Below are 15,693 nucleotides of genomic sequence, written 5' to 3' on the forward strand. Positions count from 1 at the left end.
TCGTTGTTTTATATTTATTCATTTAAAAAATAAGTTTATTTATTTATTTTTGGCTGCGTTGGGTTTTGTTGCTGCGCGTGGGCTTTCTCTAGTTGCAGTGAGTGGGGGCTACTATTCGTTGCGATGCGCAGGCTTCTCATTGTGGTGGCTTCTCTTGTTGTGGAGCACAGGCTGTAGGCACGTGGGCTTTGGTAGTTGTGGCACACGGGCTCAGTAGTTGTGGTGCAGGGGCTTAGTTGCTCCAGGGCATGTGGGATCTTCCCGAACCAGGGCTCGAACCCGTGTCCCCTGCATTGGCAGGCAAATTCTTAACCACTGCACCACCAGGAAAGCCCCTCTATTTCTTTTTATTGACGCTACTAATACACTCTTACTGTAACATTCATTATAAGCCTTATTAGGCTTTTCCTAGGTTCTAAGGCCTTTACATTTATTAACTCAGTGAATCCTCATAACACTCCTATGAGGTAGGTGCAATCATGGTCCGCATTTTACAGATGGGGAAAGCAAGGCAGAAAGAAATCACACACCCAAGGTGACACAACTAGTAAGCGGTTCATGCGGGATTTGAGTCCAGGCTCCAGGCGCCATGTTCTTAGCCATATTTTCTAGAGACAAGTAGTAACAGTTTTCCTTGGTTACTTCCCCCCTTGCACCCCAGATTCTGGCTTCTCCCCACACAGGTCACCACTGTTTCTGGATGGTGTTGCTCCAGCCACATGTTTCCTGCCCACCACTTAAATACATTTATGTACACATAAGAATTGGTAGTTTTGCTTTGTGTGTTCACGTAAATGGGATCGCACGGTTGTATTGCTCTGTGGTTTGCTTTTTTCCCTTAATCCTGTGCCCTGGAGGTTCCCCAAGGTGGTAGCATAGATCTTGGTCCTCCTTTTCCACTGCTGAAGCATATTCCAGCCTGCAGATGTACCACAGTTTATTTCACCAGACTCTGACTGATAGGGCTTTAGGTTGTATTAATTTTTTCCTGTTATAAGTGTGGGGGCAGGAAACGCCATGCGCCCTCTCTGCGCATGGGGGCAACTATTTCTCTTGAATACTTAGAAGTGGAATTACCAGGTCTGAAAATGATCCTGCCAAACTGCCCTCCAAAAAGGCTAGACCCCTAACAGTACCGGCAACACTGAAGGGAGTGCCCGTTTTGCTGCATCTTCACCAGCACTGGGTATTAACAGTAATTTTCGCTTTTTGACGTTGTGCCTAGTGACTAGCGTGTCTGGCGGGGGCTTTAAGTGGGTGTCTGCTCACCCATCCGCTCCCTCCTCTGTCACTCACTCCCCACCGTGTCTTTCAGCCCGGCCGCTCTACCTTGGTCTCCACCATGAACGGGCCCACCTTGCAGTCCTCCTCGGCCTCCTCCGCATCCTCGGCGGCGACGGCCCCATCCCCGCGAGGCTGGAGCGAGTTCTGCGAGCTGCACGCGGTGGCCGCAGCCCGGGAGCTGGCCCGACAGTACTGGCTTTTCGCCCGCGAGCACCCGCACCACGCGCCGCTGCGCGCCGAGCTCGTGTCGCTGCAGTTCACCGACCTCTTCCAGCGCTACTTCTGCCGCGAGGTGCGCGAGGGCCGGGCGCCCGGGCTGTCGGGCACCCGGGCCGCCGCTCCCGCGCGCGACTACCGTGAGACTGGCCGCGGGCCCCCGGCCAAGGCCGAGGCGTCCCCAGCCGAGCCGGGCCCCGCCTCCCCCGCCCCCGCCCCAAGCCTGCCCAAGGCCCGCAGCTCGGAGGAGCTGGCCCCGCCGCGGCCGGCCGCCGCCTGCTCCTTCCAGCACCTGCGCCACAGTCTCCGCCACATCTTCCGTCACCGCTCGGCCGGGGAGCTGCCCGCGGCCCCCAGTGCGGCCGCGGGGGAGGCAGGCGAGGCCCCGGCCAGGCCCGGCCTGGCCAGGAAGCTCCTGCCCTGGAGTCTAGCCCGGGAGCCGCCACCCGAGGCCCTCAAGGAGGCGACGCTGCGGTACAGCCTGGCCGACGAGGCCTCCATGGACAGCGGGGCGCGCTGGCAAAGGGGGCGGCTGGCGCTGCGGCGCGTGGGCCCCGACAGCGCGGACCGCCTGCTGGAGCTCTTCGACCCGCCCAAGGTAAGAGCCCGCGCACGTGGTTATGGGGGTACGGGTGGTGACACTTTTCCAGCAGCTGGCCACCAAGTGCCCGGCGGAAAGCGCGCCTTCTTAAAAGTGGACTTTTCTGAGAATCATTTTCCATTTACAGATAGTACAGAGTTCCCTTATACACTGCACCCAGCTTTGCCTCATGTTAACATGCTACAGTACCATGTACATCCGTCTTATAATTAAGGGACAAACACTGGTACGTTACTGTTAACTGAACTCCGAGGTTCCTTTGGATTCCACTGGTTTTCCCCTAATGTCCCTCTTCTGCTTCAGGACACCATGCTAGATTTAGCTGTCATGTTTCCCTAGGCACCTCTTGGCTGTAACAGTTTCTCAGGCTTTTCTTGTTTCTGATGGCTTTGACAGTTTTGAGGAGCACTGGTCAGGGATTTTGTAGAATGTCTAGGGACACCATACATGGGCGTCATGCGAGCTAGTGGCAGCCTGGTCCAAGGTCCTTGAAACCCCTGACCCAGACTGACCTTGACAAACAGGAGGATTTCTCCTAGGGATTTCAAAACCGTCGTGGAATTCCTTGGAGCCTCCCATGCTTTGTGGATGTCTTATTTTCTTTCAAGTTTAAATCGTTTTGTCTTTTTCCTTTACGACCCACTTAATTCCGGCCGTGCAGTTGAGGCTGAAGGTCACTGTTGTCTACCCACCTGCCGGACTCCATCTTTGACCAGATGTGTCAAGTTGATGGGACCATGTGGTCTTCCTTTCTCTTCTCTTTGTGGTTCTGTTATGTCCTAGGGCCTTGGTCTAGAGAGTGAGCAAAGCAGATCCCAGCCCTGAGGGGTCATGGTCTGGGTGGAGGAGACCAAACGATTATACATTCATTCAAAACGTACTTGTTGAGCACCTACACTGTACCAGGCACACACTAGGTGCTGGGGGAGCTGGTGTCTTGGTGGGGCTATTGAAGGACTAAACCTACAAATGAACATGGAATTATCAATTGTATTTTATGCTCTGAAGGAAAGCAGTGGGGCCTCTGGGAGGATAACTGAGGGGCCCTAATTTGGGGGTTGGGATGGGGTGTTGTCAAGGAATCCCCTTATGTGAAGTACCTTTCCTTTTAGACTTCATTGTGGAGTCCCATGCACATGCTGAGGCGTGTGAAGTGTGTCTGAAGCTCCACGAGTGTCCCTGTGTTAGTACACGCGGTGGCCCAGTGCCCCAGGGGCTCCCTCATGCCTCTTCCATGTCAGCACTCCCCCCCTCCCACACATTGACTCCCACCCCCACGGATTGCATTTCTCTGTTTCGAGCTTCATATAAATGGAATCGTATAGTATATTGTTTTTTGTGTCTGGCTCCTTTCACCCAGCATGTTCTAGAGATTTGTCCATGCTCTTGGGGGCATCAGAGTTTGTTTCTTTTTATTGCTGAGTAAATCCAGTCTGTTGTATGGATGTACCACAGTTTATTTATCCATTCACCGGTTGATGGATATTTGGGTTGTTTCTACTTTGGTACTTTTACAAATCATGCTGTAATGAAATTTGCTCTTAAGTCTTTGTATTGACATACGCTTCCATTTCCCTCCGGTAGATTCCTAGAAGTGCTAGGTCATATGGGAAGTGCAAGTTTAATTTTATATGAAACTTCTAAACTTTTTCCAAAGTGGCAGCACAATTTTGCATCCCCATCAGCAGTGTATGAGTCTTTTTTCTTTCCAACCCTTCTAGTGGATATATACTGGTATCTCAAATCTTGGCTTTAATTTGCATTTCCCTTATGACTCATGAGGTTAAGTACCTTTTCATGTGATTATTGGCCATTGGGATTGAGTCTTTTTTCAAGTGTTTGCCATTTTTATTGAGTTGTCTGTCCTTTCCTTATTGATTTATAAAAGTTTTTATACCTGAATGTACTTCAGCACACTTGAATGCACTTTCTTTGTATCGTACATATGACCTCCTGCTCTGTGGTTGTCTTTTTTACTCCTTTAATGGAATCTTTTCATGAACGTAAGTTCTTTTTTTTTTTTTTTTTTTTTTTGCAGTATGCGGGCCTCTCACTGTTGTGGCTTCTCCCGTTGTGGAGCACAAGCTCCGGACGCACAGGCTCAGCGGCCGTGGCTCACGGGCGCAGCCGCTCCGTGGCATGTGGGATCTTCCCGGACCGGGGCATGAACCTGTGTCCCCTGCATCTGCAGGCGGACTCTCAACCACTGCGCCACCAGGGAAGCCCCCTAAGTTCTTTTTTTTTAATATTTATTTTATTTACTAGTTTATTTATTTGGTTGCACCCGGTCTTAGTTGTGGCTCACGGGCTCCTTAGTTGTGGCTCGTGGGCTCCTTAGTTGCGGCATGTGAACTCTCAGTTGTGGCATGCATGCGGGATCTAGTTCCATGACCAGGGATCGAACCCGGGCCCCCTGCATTGGGAGCGCAGAGTCTTAACCACTGCGCCACCAGGGAAGTCCCATGAACCTAAGTTCTTAACTTTAACGAAGTCCAGTTTATCGGTTGCTTTCCTGTATGGTTAGTGCTTTTTGTGTCCCATTTAAAGAATCTTTGCCTACCCAGGGTCATGAAGATCTTTCTTGTCTTTTCTTTTTTTTTTTTTGCCTGCGTTGGGTCTTTGTTGCTGCACGCAGGCTTTCTCTAGTCGTGGCGAGTGGGGGCTACTCTTTGTTGTGGGGTGCGGGCTTCTCATTGCGGTGGCTTCTCTTGTTGCGGAGCACGGGCTCTAGGTTTGCAGGCTTCATTAGTTGTGGCATGTGGGCTCAGTAGTTGTGGCGCACTGGCTTAGTTGCTCCACGGCATGTGGGATCTTCCCAGACCAGGGCTTGAACCCGTGTCCCCGGCATCGACAGGCAGATTCTTTTCTTCTTTTCTATTTTTGGCTGCATCGGGTCTTAGTTGCAGCATGCGGGATCTTTGTTGAGGCGTGTGGGATCTTTTGTTATGGCGCACGGGCTTCTCTCTAGTTGTGGCCTGAGGGCTCCAGGGCACGTGGGCTCAGTAGTTGTGGCACTTGGGCTTAGTTAGTTGCCCCGCGGCATGTGGGACTTAGTTTCCCAACCAGGGATCGAACCTGCATCCCCTGCATTGGAAGGTGGATTCTTCACCACTGGACCACCAGGGAAGTCCCGGCAGGCAGATTCTTAACCACTGCACCACCAGGGACATCCCTTGTCTTTTCTTCTAGAAGCTTTATTGTCTGGGCTGAATCATATTGATGGGCCTTCACAAGATCCATCCTGAATTAGTTTTTGTGTATGGCGTGAGGTAGGGGTCACAGTTCTTCCACTTCTGGCACTACATGCTGATGTGACTCTCTTTTTCCTATTGGACTGCATGCAATGCTACTTTCATCCTAAATCTAGTGTCTACCTGTGTGCTTCTGGACCCTCCTTCTCTTCCACTGGCCTATGTGTCTATTCTTATGTTAACACCACACTCTCTTTTTTTTTTTTTTTTTGCGGTAGGCGGGCCTCTCACTGTTGTGGCCTCTCCCCTTGCAGAGCACAGGCTCCGGACGCGCAGGCTCAGCAGCCATGGCTCACGGGCCTAGCTGCTCTGCGGCATGTGGGATCTTCCCAGACCGGGGCACGAACCCGTGTCCCCTGCATCGGCAGGCGGACTCTCAACCACTGCGCCACCAGGGAAGCCCAACACCACACTCTCTTAATCACTAACGTTTAACAGTGAGTCTTGCGGAGGTGACTTTTTTTTTTTTTTTGGCTGCACCACGCAACTTATGAGATCTTAGTTCCCCGACCAGGGATTGAACCTGTGCCCTCAGCAGTGAAAGCACGGAGTCCTAAGCACTGGACGACCAGGGAATTCCCACTGAGGAGGTGACTTCTGAACTGAGATCTTAATACCGAGATAAGAATCTCTGGGCAGTGGGAACAGCATAGGCAAAGCTGCTGAGATGGGAAGGCATTTTGTATGTTTTTTTTTTTTTTTTTACTATATTTATTTTTATTTATCTATTTATTTATTTGGTTGCACCAGGTCTTAGTTGTGGCAGGCAGTCTCCTTAGTTGCGGCTCGCTGGTTCCTTAGTTGTGGCACACGAACTCTTAGTTGCAACATGCATGTGGGATTTAGTTCCCTGACCAGGGATTGAACTTGGGCCCCCTGAATTGGGAGCACGGAGTTTTAACCACTTCACCACCAGGGAAGTCCCCAGCATTTTGCATGTTTTTAAGAAAGAAAAATAGAAGTGTGTTGGGAGCACAGACGGGGAAGATGGGGCGTGGGGGAGGATGTGCTGGTAGAGGGTCCCGTGAGGAGTCAGTATTTCATTCCAAGTTTAACACGAAGCCTTTGGAAAAACGCAAGTGCAGATAAAAACTTTACTCGTTTTTAAAACGTCTCAAGGCTCCGACACCATGAAAGGCAAATAACGTCCCAGACACATGATCTTATCTGCATGATAAGGTGGGGTTCCCTATAAAACTTTAAAAACAACTGCTGCTGCTTAAAATAAACCATCTTGGAAAACCTAGTGTCAGGAGTCAGATGGACCCAGGTTCAAACAATAAATTAGCTTCTTTCTCAGCTCTGGGGCCTTAGGCAAGTGACGTCACCTCTCTGGGCCTCAGTTTCCTCCTCTGTACAGTGGAGCTACTCAGAGTTCGCACCTTGTGTGGCTGTTGTGATAACTGGGAGGGCACATCGCTGAGCGCCTGGCGCAGGGAAGGCTCACTGTTACTGGCCCTCCTTGTTATCATGGTTGTCATGGTAGTGAAATGATTTGGGGGCTAAGGATGCAGATTTATTTCTAGTGCTGGTTTGGGCCCTCAGTGCCCAGCTGGGATGCATGATCAAGGCTCCTGTTCTTTGGAAACCCTGAGGGTGGGACCCTGGTCAGAGTCCTCAGGGCTCAGAAGTGGTGTCTGGCCTTGGAGAAGTGGGACCCGGAGTGGCAGCTGGGTCCCTGAGGCTCGCCCCTCCCTCCAGGCCGCCTGGGCCTCTGCCATAGGCTTGGTGGTCGCTGTGTGACCTGGGGTGTCCCCCACCAAGTGAGCAGCCCTGGTGGGGCCTCTCCTGGCCTGAGTGCCTGGCCTGGTAGAGCAGGCCCCAGCTCCGTCGGCTTCTGACAGTTTCCCTTTGTGCTTGGAACAGTCTGGGGCTCTTCCTGGATGTTTCCTGGAGTGACTTGGAGCCTCCAGTCTCTGGGCCAAGGATACCTAGACTAGAAGTCCTGAGTGTGCCTGCCTGGAGGGTAGCCTTGACCTCCAACCTCTGACCCTGGAGTTGTCTATGGGAGCAGCTTTAAACATAGGCAAAGGAAGGTTTGATAGCCAGGGCTTGAGCTCTGGGTTCATACCCGAGCTCTGTCACTTGAAGGGTGCTCATCACCTGTTTGGAGAAGCCCTTGCTGCCCAGAGTGGGGAGAGTCTTGGAGGACGAGAACTGAGACTGAGCAGCTGCCCAGGGACGTCACTAGGGCCTCAGCCAAGCTAACGCCACCCAGAAGTCTGAGGCCAGGTGGCCAGCTGCTCATGGGTCAGCCTCACCTGGACTTGGGTCACAGCTCCGCCTCTGACCAGAACCTCTGACCTTGGGCCGGTCACTTCCCCTCTTGGAGCCTCAGTCTAGTCATCTGTAAAGTAGGGGTGATAGCAGCAGCCAAGGGTCGAGGGTCACCGTAAGGGCTGTGGTGGGAGGGAGCTTGCCATGACAGGCGGAGTGTAAGCGGAGGCCACAGGCTGCTGCAGTGGGCGGCTAGAGGGCAGTTGGAGGAGACAAGTGTGACTAGTTCCCAAAGTCTGAAGTCTGGTTTCAGTGGCATCACTGCAGAGGGACGGGAGGTGGGGCAACCCTTCCTTGTACTGTGCGCTGGCCCTCGGGGGAAGGTAGGGATTGCCTTGGCTGGGGGGTGGTCATCAAAGGCCCCTTGGCAAGAGGTGACATCTGGGATGATCACAGGTGCCGATCCTGGAAGATCTGGGTGAAGGAGTCCCAGGCTGAGGAAATGACAAGTGCAAAGGCCCTGGGGTGAACACGAACCAGGAGACTTTGAGGAACAACCAGGTGGCCGGGGTCTGGAGTAGAAGGAGGAAGGAGGGATGAGGTTGGAAAGGTGATGGGGCTGGATTATTTGGGGCCTTATGGAGCATGGTGAGGATTTTAGGTTTTACACGAAGAGCAGTGGGAGCACTTGGAGGATTTAGGGCCAGAGGGGCTGGGACACCTATCCAGCAGTAGGAATGGGCTAGAGGAGCCCTCTGGGGCTGCTATGGTCTTCTGGCCTTTGGGAGAGTGTGGCTTGAGTCTTCTCCTAGAAGACCCTCTGGTCCCCATGTCCGCTTGTCCTGTGGCACCTCCCTCTCCTTGGGCATCTCTGAGCCCAGGCTGGGATGGGGGAACAGTACGTTTACTACCTTAAGTAGGCACCTACTGTGTGCCAGGCATTGCCCTAAACACTTGACTTCAAGTCCTTCCCATGAGGTCAAGCGTGTTGGCCCATTTGACGGATGAGAAAACCAAGGCTGGGAGAGGCGAAGAAACTCGCTCAGCATCATGCTGCTAAGGAGATCGGAGCCCCTGATCCAACAGGTCCCTGCTCCCAAGCCCCCAGCCACACTGTGAACGGCCTCCCTCCAGCCATGGGGTGCAGAGTAGTAGCTTCCGGCCGGCCAGGCCTGAGACGTTCCATCCCACTCAGCAGTTGAAAACAAGAAAGTTGGGGCTTCCCTGGTGGCCCAGTGGTTGAGAGTCCGCCTGCCGATGCAGGGGACACGGGTTCGTGCCCTGGTCCGGGAGGATCCCACATGCCGTGGAGCGGCTGGGCCCGTGAGCCGTGGCCGCTGAGCCTGTGCGTCTGGAGCCTGTGCTCCGCAACGGGAGAGGCCACAACAGTGAGAGGCCCACGTACCGAAAAAAACAAAAACAAAACAAAACAGAAAAATGAGAAAGTTGGATTGGTTGCCAATAGTTAAAAACCATAAAATGGAAAGATTTCATATAAGAACCCAGTTTCTGGTTTCTCTTATAAATTGGTGGGCTTGGCAGTGCTGGGCCAGGATCACTCGATGTGCATCCCAGCCTGGCCCCTGTGGAGGGAGAGCCTGACTGGGAGGTCAGGGGGTTGTCCCAGGGTCAGGGAGAGAGATCACAGGACCAGCCACCAGGCCCGGGGTGGCTGGCCTTAGGGCAGAGCTTTGCCGGGAGCTGGGGGTCCATTTTCAAATGGAGCACATCTGGGCTGGCCATGGCCTTGGGGCCAGCCCTTTGCTCTTTTGGGCCTCAGTTTCCCCACATGTCCAAGCCTGGTTTGGCTGAGATGGTCTCAAAGCCCTGCCAGCCCTACTGGGTCCGGGGGCTGAGCCTCAGCTTCTCTCATCTTTTTTTTTTTTTTTTTTTGTTACGTGGGCCTCTCACTGTTGTGGCCTCTCCCCTTGCGGAGCACAGGCTCCGGACGCACAGGCTCAGCGGCCATGGCTCACGGGCCTAGCCGCTCCGCGGCATGTGGGATCTTCCCAGACCGGGGCACGAACCCGTGTCCCCTGCATCGGCAGGCGGACTCTCAACCACTGCGCCACCAGGGAAGCCCAGCTTCTCTCATCTTTAAAGTGGGGGTAATGATGGAATTCTAGTAGCTGTTGTTGAAAAAATGCCTTTTTAGCCAGCATCTATTTGGCACTTGTTACATACTAGGCACTTTACAGCCTTGGCTTCATTTAATCTTCACAGCAGCCCTGTGAGGGTGCTGTTGTGATTACCCCCATATCACAGATGGGGAAATTGAGTCTAAGAGAAGGTAGAGGTGACTTGCCCAAGGTCACATAGCTCTGAGCAACTGAGATGGGGTTGGGACCCAGGTATTCGGGCTGCACCTGGTGCCTAGCAGGTCTCCAGAAGGATTTATTATCATGGGTAGTGGTGCTGGTGGTGTTTAGCCAGTGGCCCTACCTGGGAGTGGGGTGGGGGGGTGCGTCTGTTTTGAGTTCTCAGACCAGGAAAGGCTCCTTGTGGCCATCTTGTCTAGTGCCACCAATTTAAAGATGGGGACACTGAGGCCCAGAGGGGGCTGGCCAGTGCCCCTCTCACCCGGCATGTAAGACTTGGTGGACCCAGTGTGCTCTGCCCTTGGCCTCTGCTGCTCAGCCCAGAGCAGAGGTAGAGGAGGGAGGGGGGGATTCACAGGGGATTCAGCCCACACCCCTGGGCTCCCCTCCTGCACCACAGGCCTCTAGTGCCCCCAGGAAGAAGTGGTCTGGTTGGCAGTGGCTGGACCTGCTGGTCCTAGGGAGAGCCTGACCTAGGCTGACCTGGGCCGGGGCCCGTCAGGCAATATGGTTCAGAGCTGTTCCCCCTCTGCTCCTTCTGAGCTGTCCTTGGGCAAGTGCCTGGGCCTCAGTTTCCTCATCTGTAAAATGGGGGTGGTCCCAGTGCCTGCACGTGTAGGGGAGGCTGCGGATCAACGTGCTGACTGGGTAGGTGAGGGGCCTGGGTATGAGTGTGGCCGGGCAGTCTGTGGGCAGTAGGTGCTCCCGGCAGCCCGGCTGATGAAGGGGCTGAGTGTCCTGAGCACTGACCGTGGGCGAGGGCGGTGCCGAATTGGCCCCCTCAGTGCTCCCCTGAGTCTGCAAAGTAGGCATGGGCACTGTGCCTGCCTCACAGATGGGGACACTGAGGCTCTGAGACACAGAAGGAGACACTGCTGGACCCTGGGGGCCCGAGGCCGGAGCCCGTGCCCCAAGTGTGGGAAAGAGGAAGCAGAAAGAAAGGGACGTCCGCAGGGGGACCCGGCGGTTTCCTCTCAGAGGCAGGAGCACGAGGAGGAAGAGGAGTGCTGGGCAGGAAGCTGCCGGGCGGGGCAGCCTCCTGGGGTCCGGGCAGAGCTGGGCCTGAGTCCTGCCTCTGCCCCTCCTGAGCTGTGTGACCTTGGGAAAGGCGCCTCACCCTCTCTGTGCCTCATTTTCCTCAAGTAAAAAGAGCCGAGTGACGGCACCCACATCGGGGCGATGGTGAACTAGCTGCTGTCCGCATGGTGCCGGGAGCCGTGTCTGGCTCAGGTGGTCTCAGCAAATCTTATCTGCTGTGGTTTTTTTTTTTTTGGCTGAGCGGCATGCGGGATCTTAGTTCCCCGACCAGGGATCGAACCCGTGCCCCCTGCAGTGGACGTGCAGAGGCCTAACCATTGGACCTCCAGGGAAGTCCCATGTAGTTGTTGTTGTTTTTATTAGTCATTTTCAGCACGATGGGCACTACATTTGACACATCCCATGCAATTACCACAAATCCTGGGAGGCGGGAACAGTGATGAAGGCATCTCATAGATGAGGAAACAGGCACAGAGAGGTAGAGAGACCTGCCCAAGGCCACACAGCTGGGAGATGGAAGAGCAGGAATGGAGGCCCGTGTAGGCCTGCCAAGGCCAGGGGGTGTGTTTAGCCCCCGAGCAGCCCGAGAACCCGCCCACCCTCTGCCTACAGCCTGGTAGATCTTCGTGGGCCGGCGAGAGCCCTGATGTCCCAGGGGGAGACAGGTGAGTCGGAGGCCAGAGGCTCCCCCATCCCATCCTCTCCCAGGGGGACCAGGGGCTGAAGGTTCCCAGGGTGAGAGTGGGGTTTCCGTCCTCACTCGGCCCTGGGCTGCTTAGTGACCCAGGTTGGTCCCTGCCCCTCTCTGAGCTGTGAAATGGGCAACCAGGGGGTTTGATCCGGGCTTTCCGGGGCTGGTGGGGGGAGGGAGGAAGGGGTGGTGGTGGGCAGGGCTCCCGTGGCTCCCGTGGGGCCCCCAGCCCCGCACACACAGCCGCCCCATCTGCCCCTTATTGGGCTTTCGTGTAAGGTCGTTTTTTGAAAAGTACTTCGCTGCTTAGAAGAAACCCCCAACCACGCTGAAACCACGGGCAGATGGTATCGGCGTGCTTCCTTTCAGCTCAAATTCTGTGAATCCAGAGACTGGAAAGTGCCCCCGAATCCAACAGGGGGAGGGTGGCGACGACAGTCACTTATCCCCACACCCCCACCCCACCCCGGAGCCTCTGGGGGCTGCTTCCACTCCACGCCCTTGCTCCTTGGGGCCTGTTAGCTGTCGCCAGCTTCTTGGAAGTTGCTTTTCTGTTTTCCTTTGTTTGGGGGACTGGGTATTGGGACACAAAGCTGCAGAGTCTGGGCCGTGGGCTTGGCGGCCGGGGAGAAGGGCAGATGGACAGGTTTGGGTTCAGATCTTGGCTCTTGTGTCCTTGTTACGTGGCTTTGGGCTGAGAACTCGGCCTGTCTCAGCCTCAGTTTCCCATTCTGGAAAGTGGAATGTCAGTACTGGCCTTGCTGGGTGATTGAGTCGAAAATAGGCTCTGGGAGGGCCTGACACGATGTGTTTCCTCCCTGCGAGGCAGAAGAAGGGGCTTGCTGCGTGGGAAGTCACCAGACCCCAGGGGTGGGTCCCCAGATGCCCTCCCTGGGATGGGCAACAACCTAGCCAGCTCTCCCAGTAGCCTGGACTGGGCACCAGCCAACAGAGGGCCACCAGGCGGGCCTGCTGGAAATCCCCCACCCACTTCTTTGCGAATGGAAAAGGAAAGCAAAAGGCACAAGCAGAGATCTCTGCGTTCGGAGCGCTGGCCCTCCCCGGGGGTGGAGGCGGAGGTAGCTTCCTTCCCCAAGGCCGGAGGGGCCGCCTCAGCTTCCTTTTTGGGGCCCTACACCCCTTTTTCCTCTCTCCCCTCTGGGCTGGGGAAGAGGCCACTGTTTTCCGCAGGCCGTGGACCCCGCTGACTGCTCAGCCTCTGGCACCGGTGGGTGATGGCGTACGGGGGAGGGGGCCCATCACGGCGGCACCTGGCCTCTGGGTCCTCCCTCACTGTGGCTGATCCTCCCCTCCTGGGCCTGACCTGAATCCTGACTGCGGCCCAGTCTGAAGTCCATGGCTCAGCAGAGAGAGAAACCTCTCTCCAGGGAACCGTCTGGAATGGGAGGCCCCGCTGTGTCTCTTTTCAAATCTTCGTGTAATCTAGGAAACTGTCTACCTTACCGAGGGCCTCCACGTTTGAGTTCCTAGTGTTTCTGGTTTTGATTTTTCAATTAATAAAGCTCATGGCAGAAATTATGGAACAGTAACTGAAAAACCACCCACAATCCTACTACCCAGAGAGAACGAGCATTTCCGTTTCACTAGACGTCTTTGTAATCTTCTGTCTTGTATTTCTTTCTCTAACTTTTCCCCCAAATTGCAGTTCCGTCCACATTCACTAATTCTTCATTCAGCAGTTAGCTAGGGAGCCCCCTCTGTGTGCCAGGTATGCTGGAAACATAGGCAGAAACTTTTGGACAAAACCTCCAGCCCTTGTGGGACTGACACTCATCCTACCTTTTTGTTACCTGCTTTTTTGTCGCTTAACATGTCTTGAACATTTTTCTGTTCTCTTAAATATTTTTCAAGAATGTCTTAAAAAAAATACTGGCTGCATGATATTTCATTTACACAGATAGGCCATGATATATTTATCTATGCTTATCTAGACTCCTATTTCAATCACTTCTAATTTTTTTGCTCAGCTGGACAACCTTGTGACAAACATCTTGTACGTAAATCTTGCTGCCCATCTCTGATTGTTTCCTTAGAAGCATATTCCTAGAAGGGAAATGCTGGGTGGAAGGCTTTGTGAGTGCTTCTCATGTTTTCTCTTTCTCTCAAAGCTTTATTGAGATATAGTTTACAAATTATAAAATTAACTCGTTTAAAGGGTACAGTGATTTTGGGTATATTTACAGGGCTGTACAACTATCTCCACGATTTAATTTTTAGACCACTTTCATCGTCTCAAAGAGACCTTGTGCTCATCAGCAGTCACTCCGCATTCCTCCTCTCCCCCACCCCCAGGCAACCACTAATCTATCAATACTTTCTGTCTTTATAGGTTTGCCTAGTTCTTTTCATATAATGGAATCAGATGATATGTGGTCTTTTGCAACTGTCTTCTTTCACTTAGCATCACATGTTCAAGGTTCGTCCGTGTTGTAGCTTGTGTCAGTATTTTGTTCCTTTTTATTGCAAATAATATTCCATTGTATGAATAGATCACATTTTGTTTATCCATTCCTCAGTGATGGACATGAGGTTGTTTCCACTTTTGGGCGATTGTGAATAGTGCCGCCACGAACATTCGTGAATAAGTTTTTGTGTGGACATACGTTTTCATTTTTCCCACACCATTTTATATTCCCATCAGCAATGTATGAGGGTTCCAATTTCTCCACATCCTCACCAACACTTGTTTTTATTATTTTATTATTTATTTGGCTACGTCAGATCTTAGTTGCAGCATGTGGGATCTTTCGTCATGGCACGTGGGCTTCTCTTTAGTTGTGGCTTGTGGGCTCTAGAGCGCGCAGGCTTAGTTGCCCCGCAGCATGTAGGATCTTAGTTCCTTGACCAGGGATCAAACCCGCACCCCCTGCATTGGAAGGTGGATTCTTAACCACTGGACCACCAGGGAAGTCCCACCAACACTTGTTACTATCTTTTTGATTGTAGCCACCCTAGCAGGTGTGAATGGCTTTGATTTACGTTTCCCTGATGGCTAATGATGTTGAGCATCTTTTCATGTGCTCACTAGCTATTTCTAATGCTTCTGATATATCCTTTCCAAATAGTCTTCTAGGAAGGTTATACCCATCTATCTTCAAATAGTGGTGCTAACACTGGCTAGTATTTTAAAAACCTTTTCCAACTTCTAGGTAAAGTGGTTATCTTGTCCTTTCTGCTTATGAATGGAACGAACCATTTTTCTTTTTTAAAAACACTGAGATATAATTCACATAAAATTCACCATGTTAGGGCTTCCCTGGTGGCGCAGTGGTTGCGAGTCCGCCTGCCGGTGCAGGGGACGTGGGTTCGTGCCCCGGTCCGGGAGGATCCCACATGCCGCGGAGCGGCTGGGCCCGTGGGCCATGGCCGCTGAGCCTGCGCGTCCGGAGCCTGTGCTCCGCAACGGGAGAGGCCACAGCAGTGAGAGGCCCGTGTACCGCAAAAAAAAAAAAAAAAAAAAAATTCACCATGTTAAAGTGCAATTCGTTGTTTTTAGTATACTCACTGTGTGTACAACCATCACCTCTATCCAATTCCAGAACATTTCCATCACCTCCGAAAGAAACCCAGTATCTGTTAGCATCGGTCCCCATTCCCATCCCCATCCCCCCAGCCTCTGGCAACCACTAATCCTACTTTCTGTCCCTGTGGATTTTGACTCTTTCTCCAATGTTTCTTGGTCATAGACATTTTCTGTGACTTACAGGCCATTAACTCTGTGTGCTCCTCTCCTGCACTGCCTGCCTCTTTCCTGTTGACTTGCAGGAGCTCTTTACACTGACATTAGCACTCTGTCACACGTTGCAAATATTTCCCTAGTTTGCCATTTGGCTTTTCGACTGGCCCTGAGTTTCTTGGCCTATGGAGGTTTTTAAGTCTGGGCAGTGAAATACAGTGATCTTTTCCTTTATGATTTTGTTCTTTGCTTTTTCTGCTTAGAAAGGCCTCCCCGACCCTGGGATCAGATAATTATTTAGGTTCTTCTATTCCAGTTTTGTCTTGGTTTTATTTTTCACATTTAATTATTTAATCCAGCCAGCTTTTATTCTTTGTGGC

General features: G+C 52.8%; 1 protein-coding gene across 8 annotated transcripts in view; it reads left to right on the forward strand.

The window, feature by feature from the left end:
• Positions 1–15,693, forward strand: part of SH2B3 (SH2B adaptor protein 3) — a 39,978-nt gene that overhangs the window by 8,900 nt on the left and 15,385 nt on the right. For all 8 annotated transcript variants that reach the window (XM_081252647.1, XM_081252651.1, XM_081252646.1 and 5 more), the window contains exon 2: positions 1,316–2,098. In XM_081252647.1, coding sequence (XP_081108773.1) covers positions 1,343–2,098 — 756 coding nt within the window. In that variant the 5' untranslated portion in view covers positions 1,316–1,342. The remainder of the gene's footprint in view (positions 1–1,315; positions 2,099–15,693) is intronic.

This window comes from Mesoplodon bidens, assembly GCF_964165515.1.
Source record: "Mesoplodon bidens genome assembly, chromosome: 13".
Classification (NCBI taxonomy): domain Eukaryota; kingdom Metazoa; phylum Chordata; class Mammalia; order Artiodactyla; family Ziphiidae; genus Mesoplodon; species Mesoplodon bidens.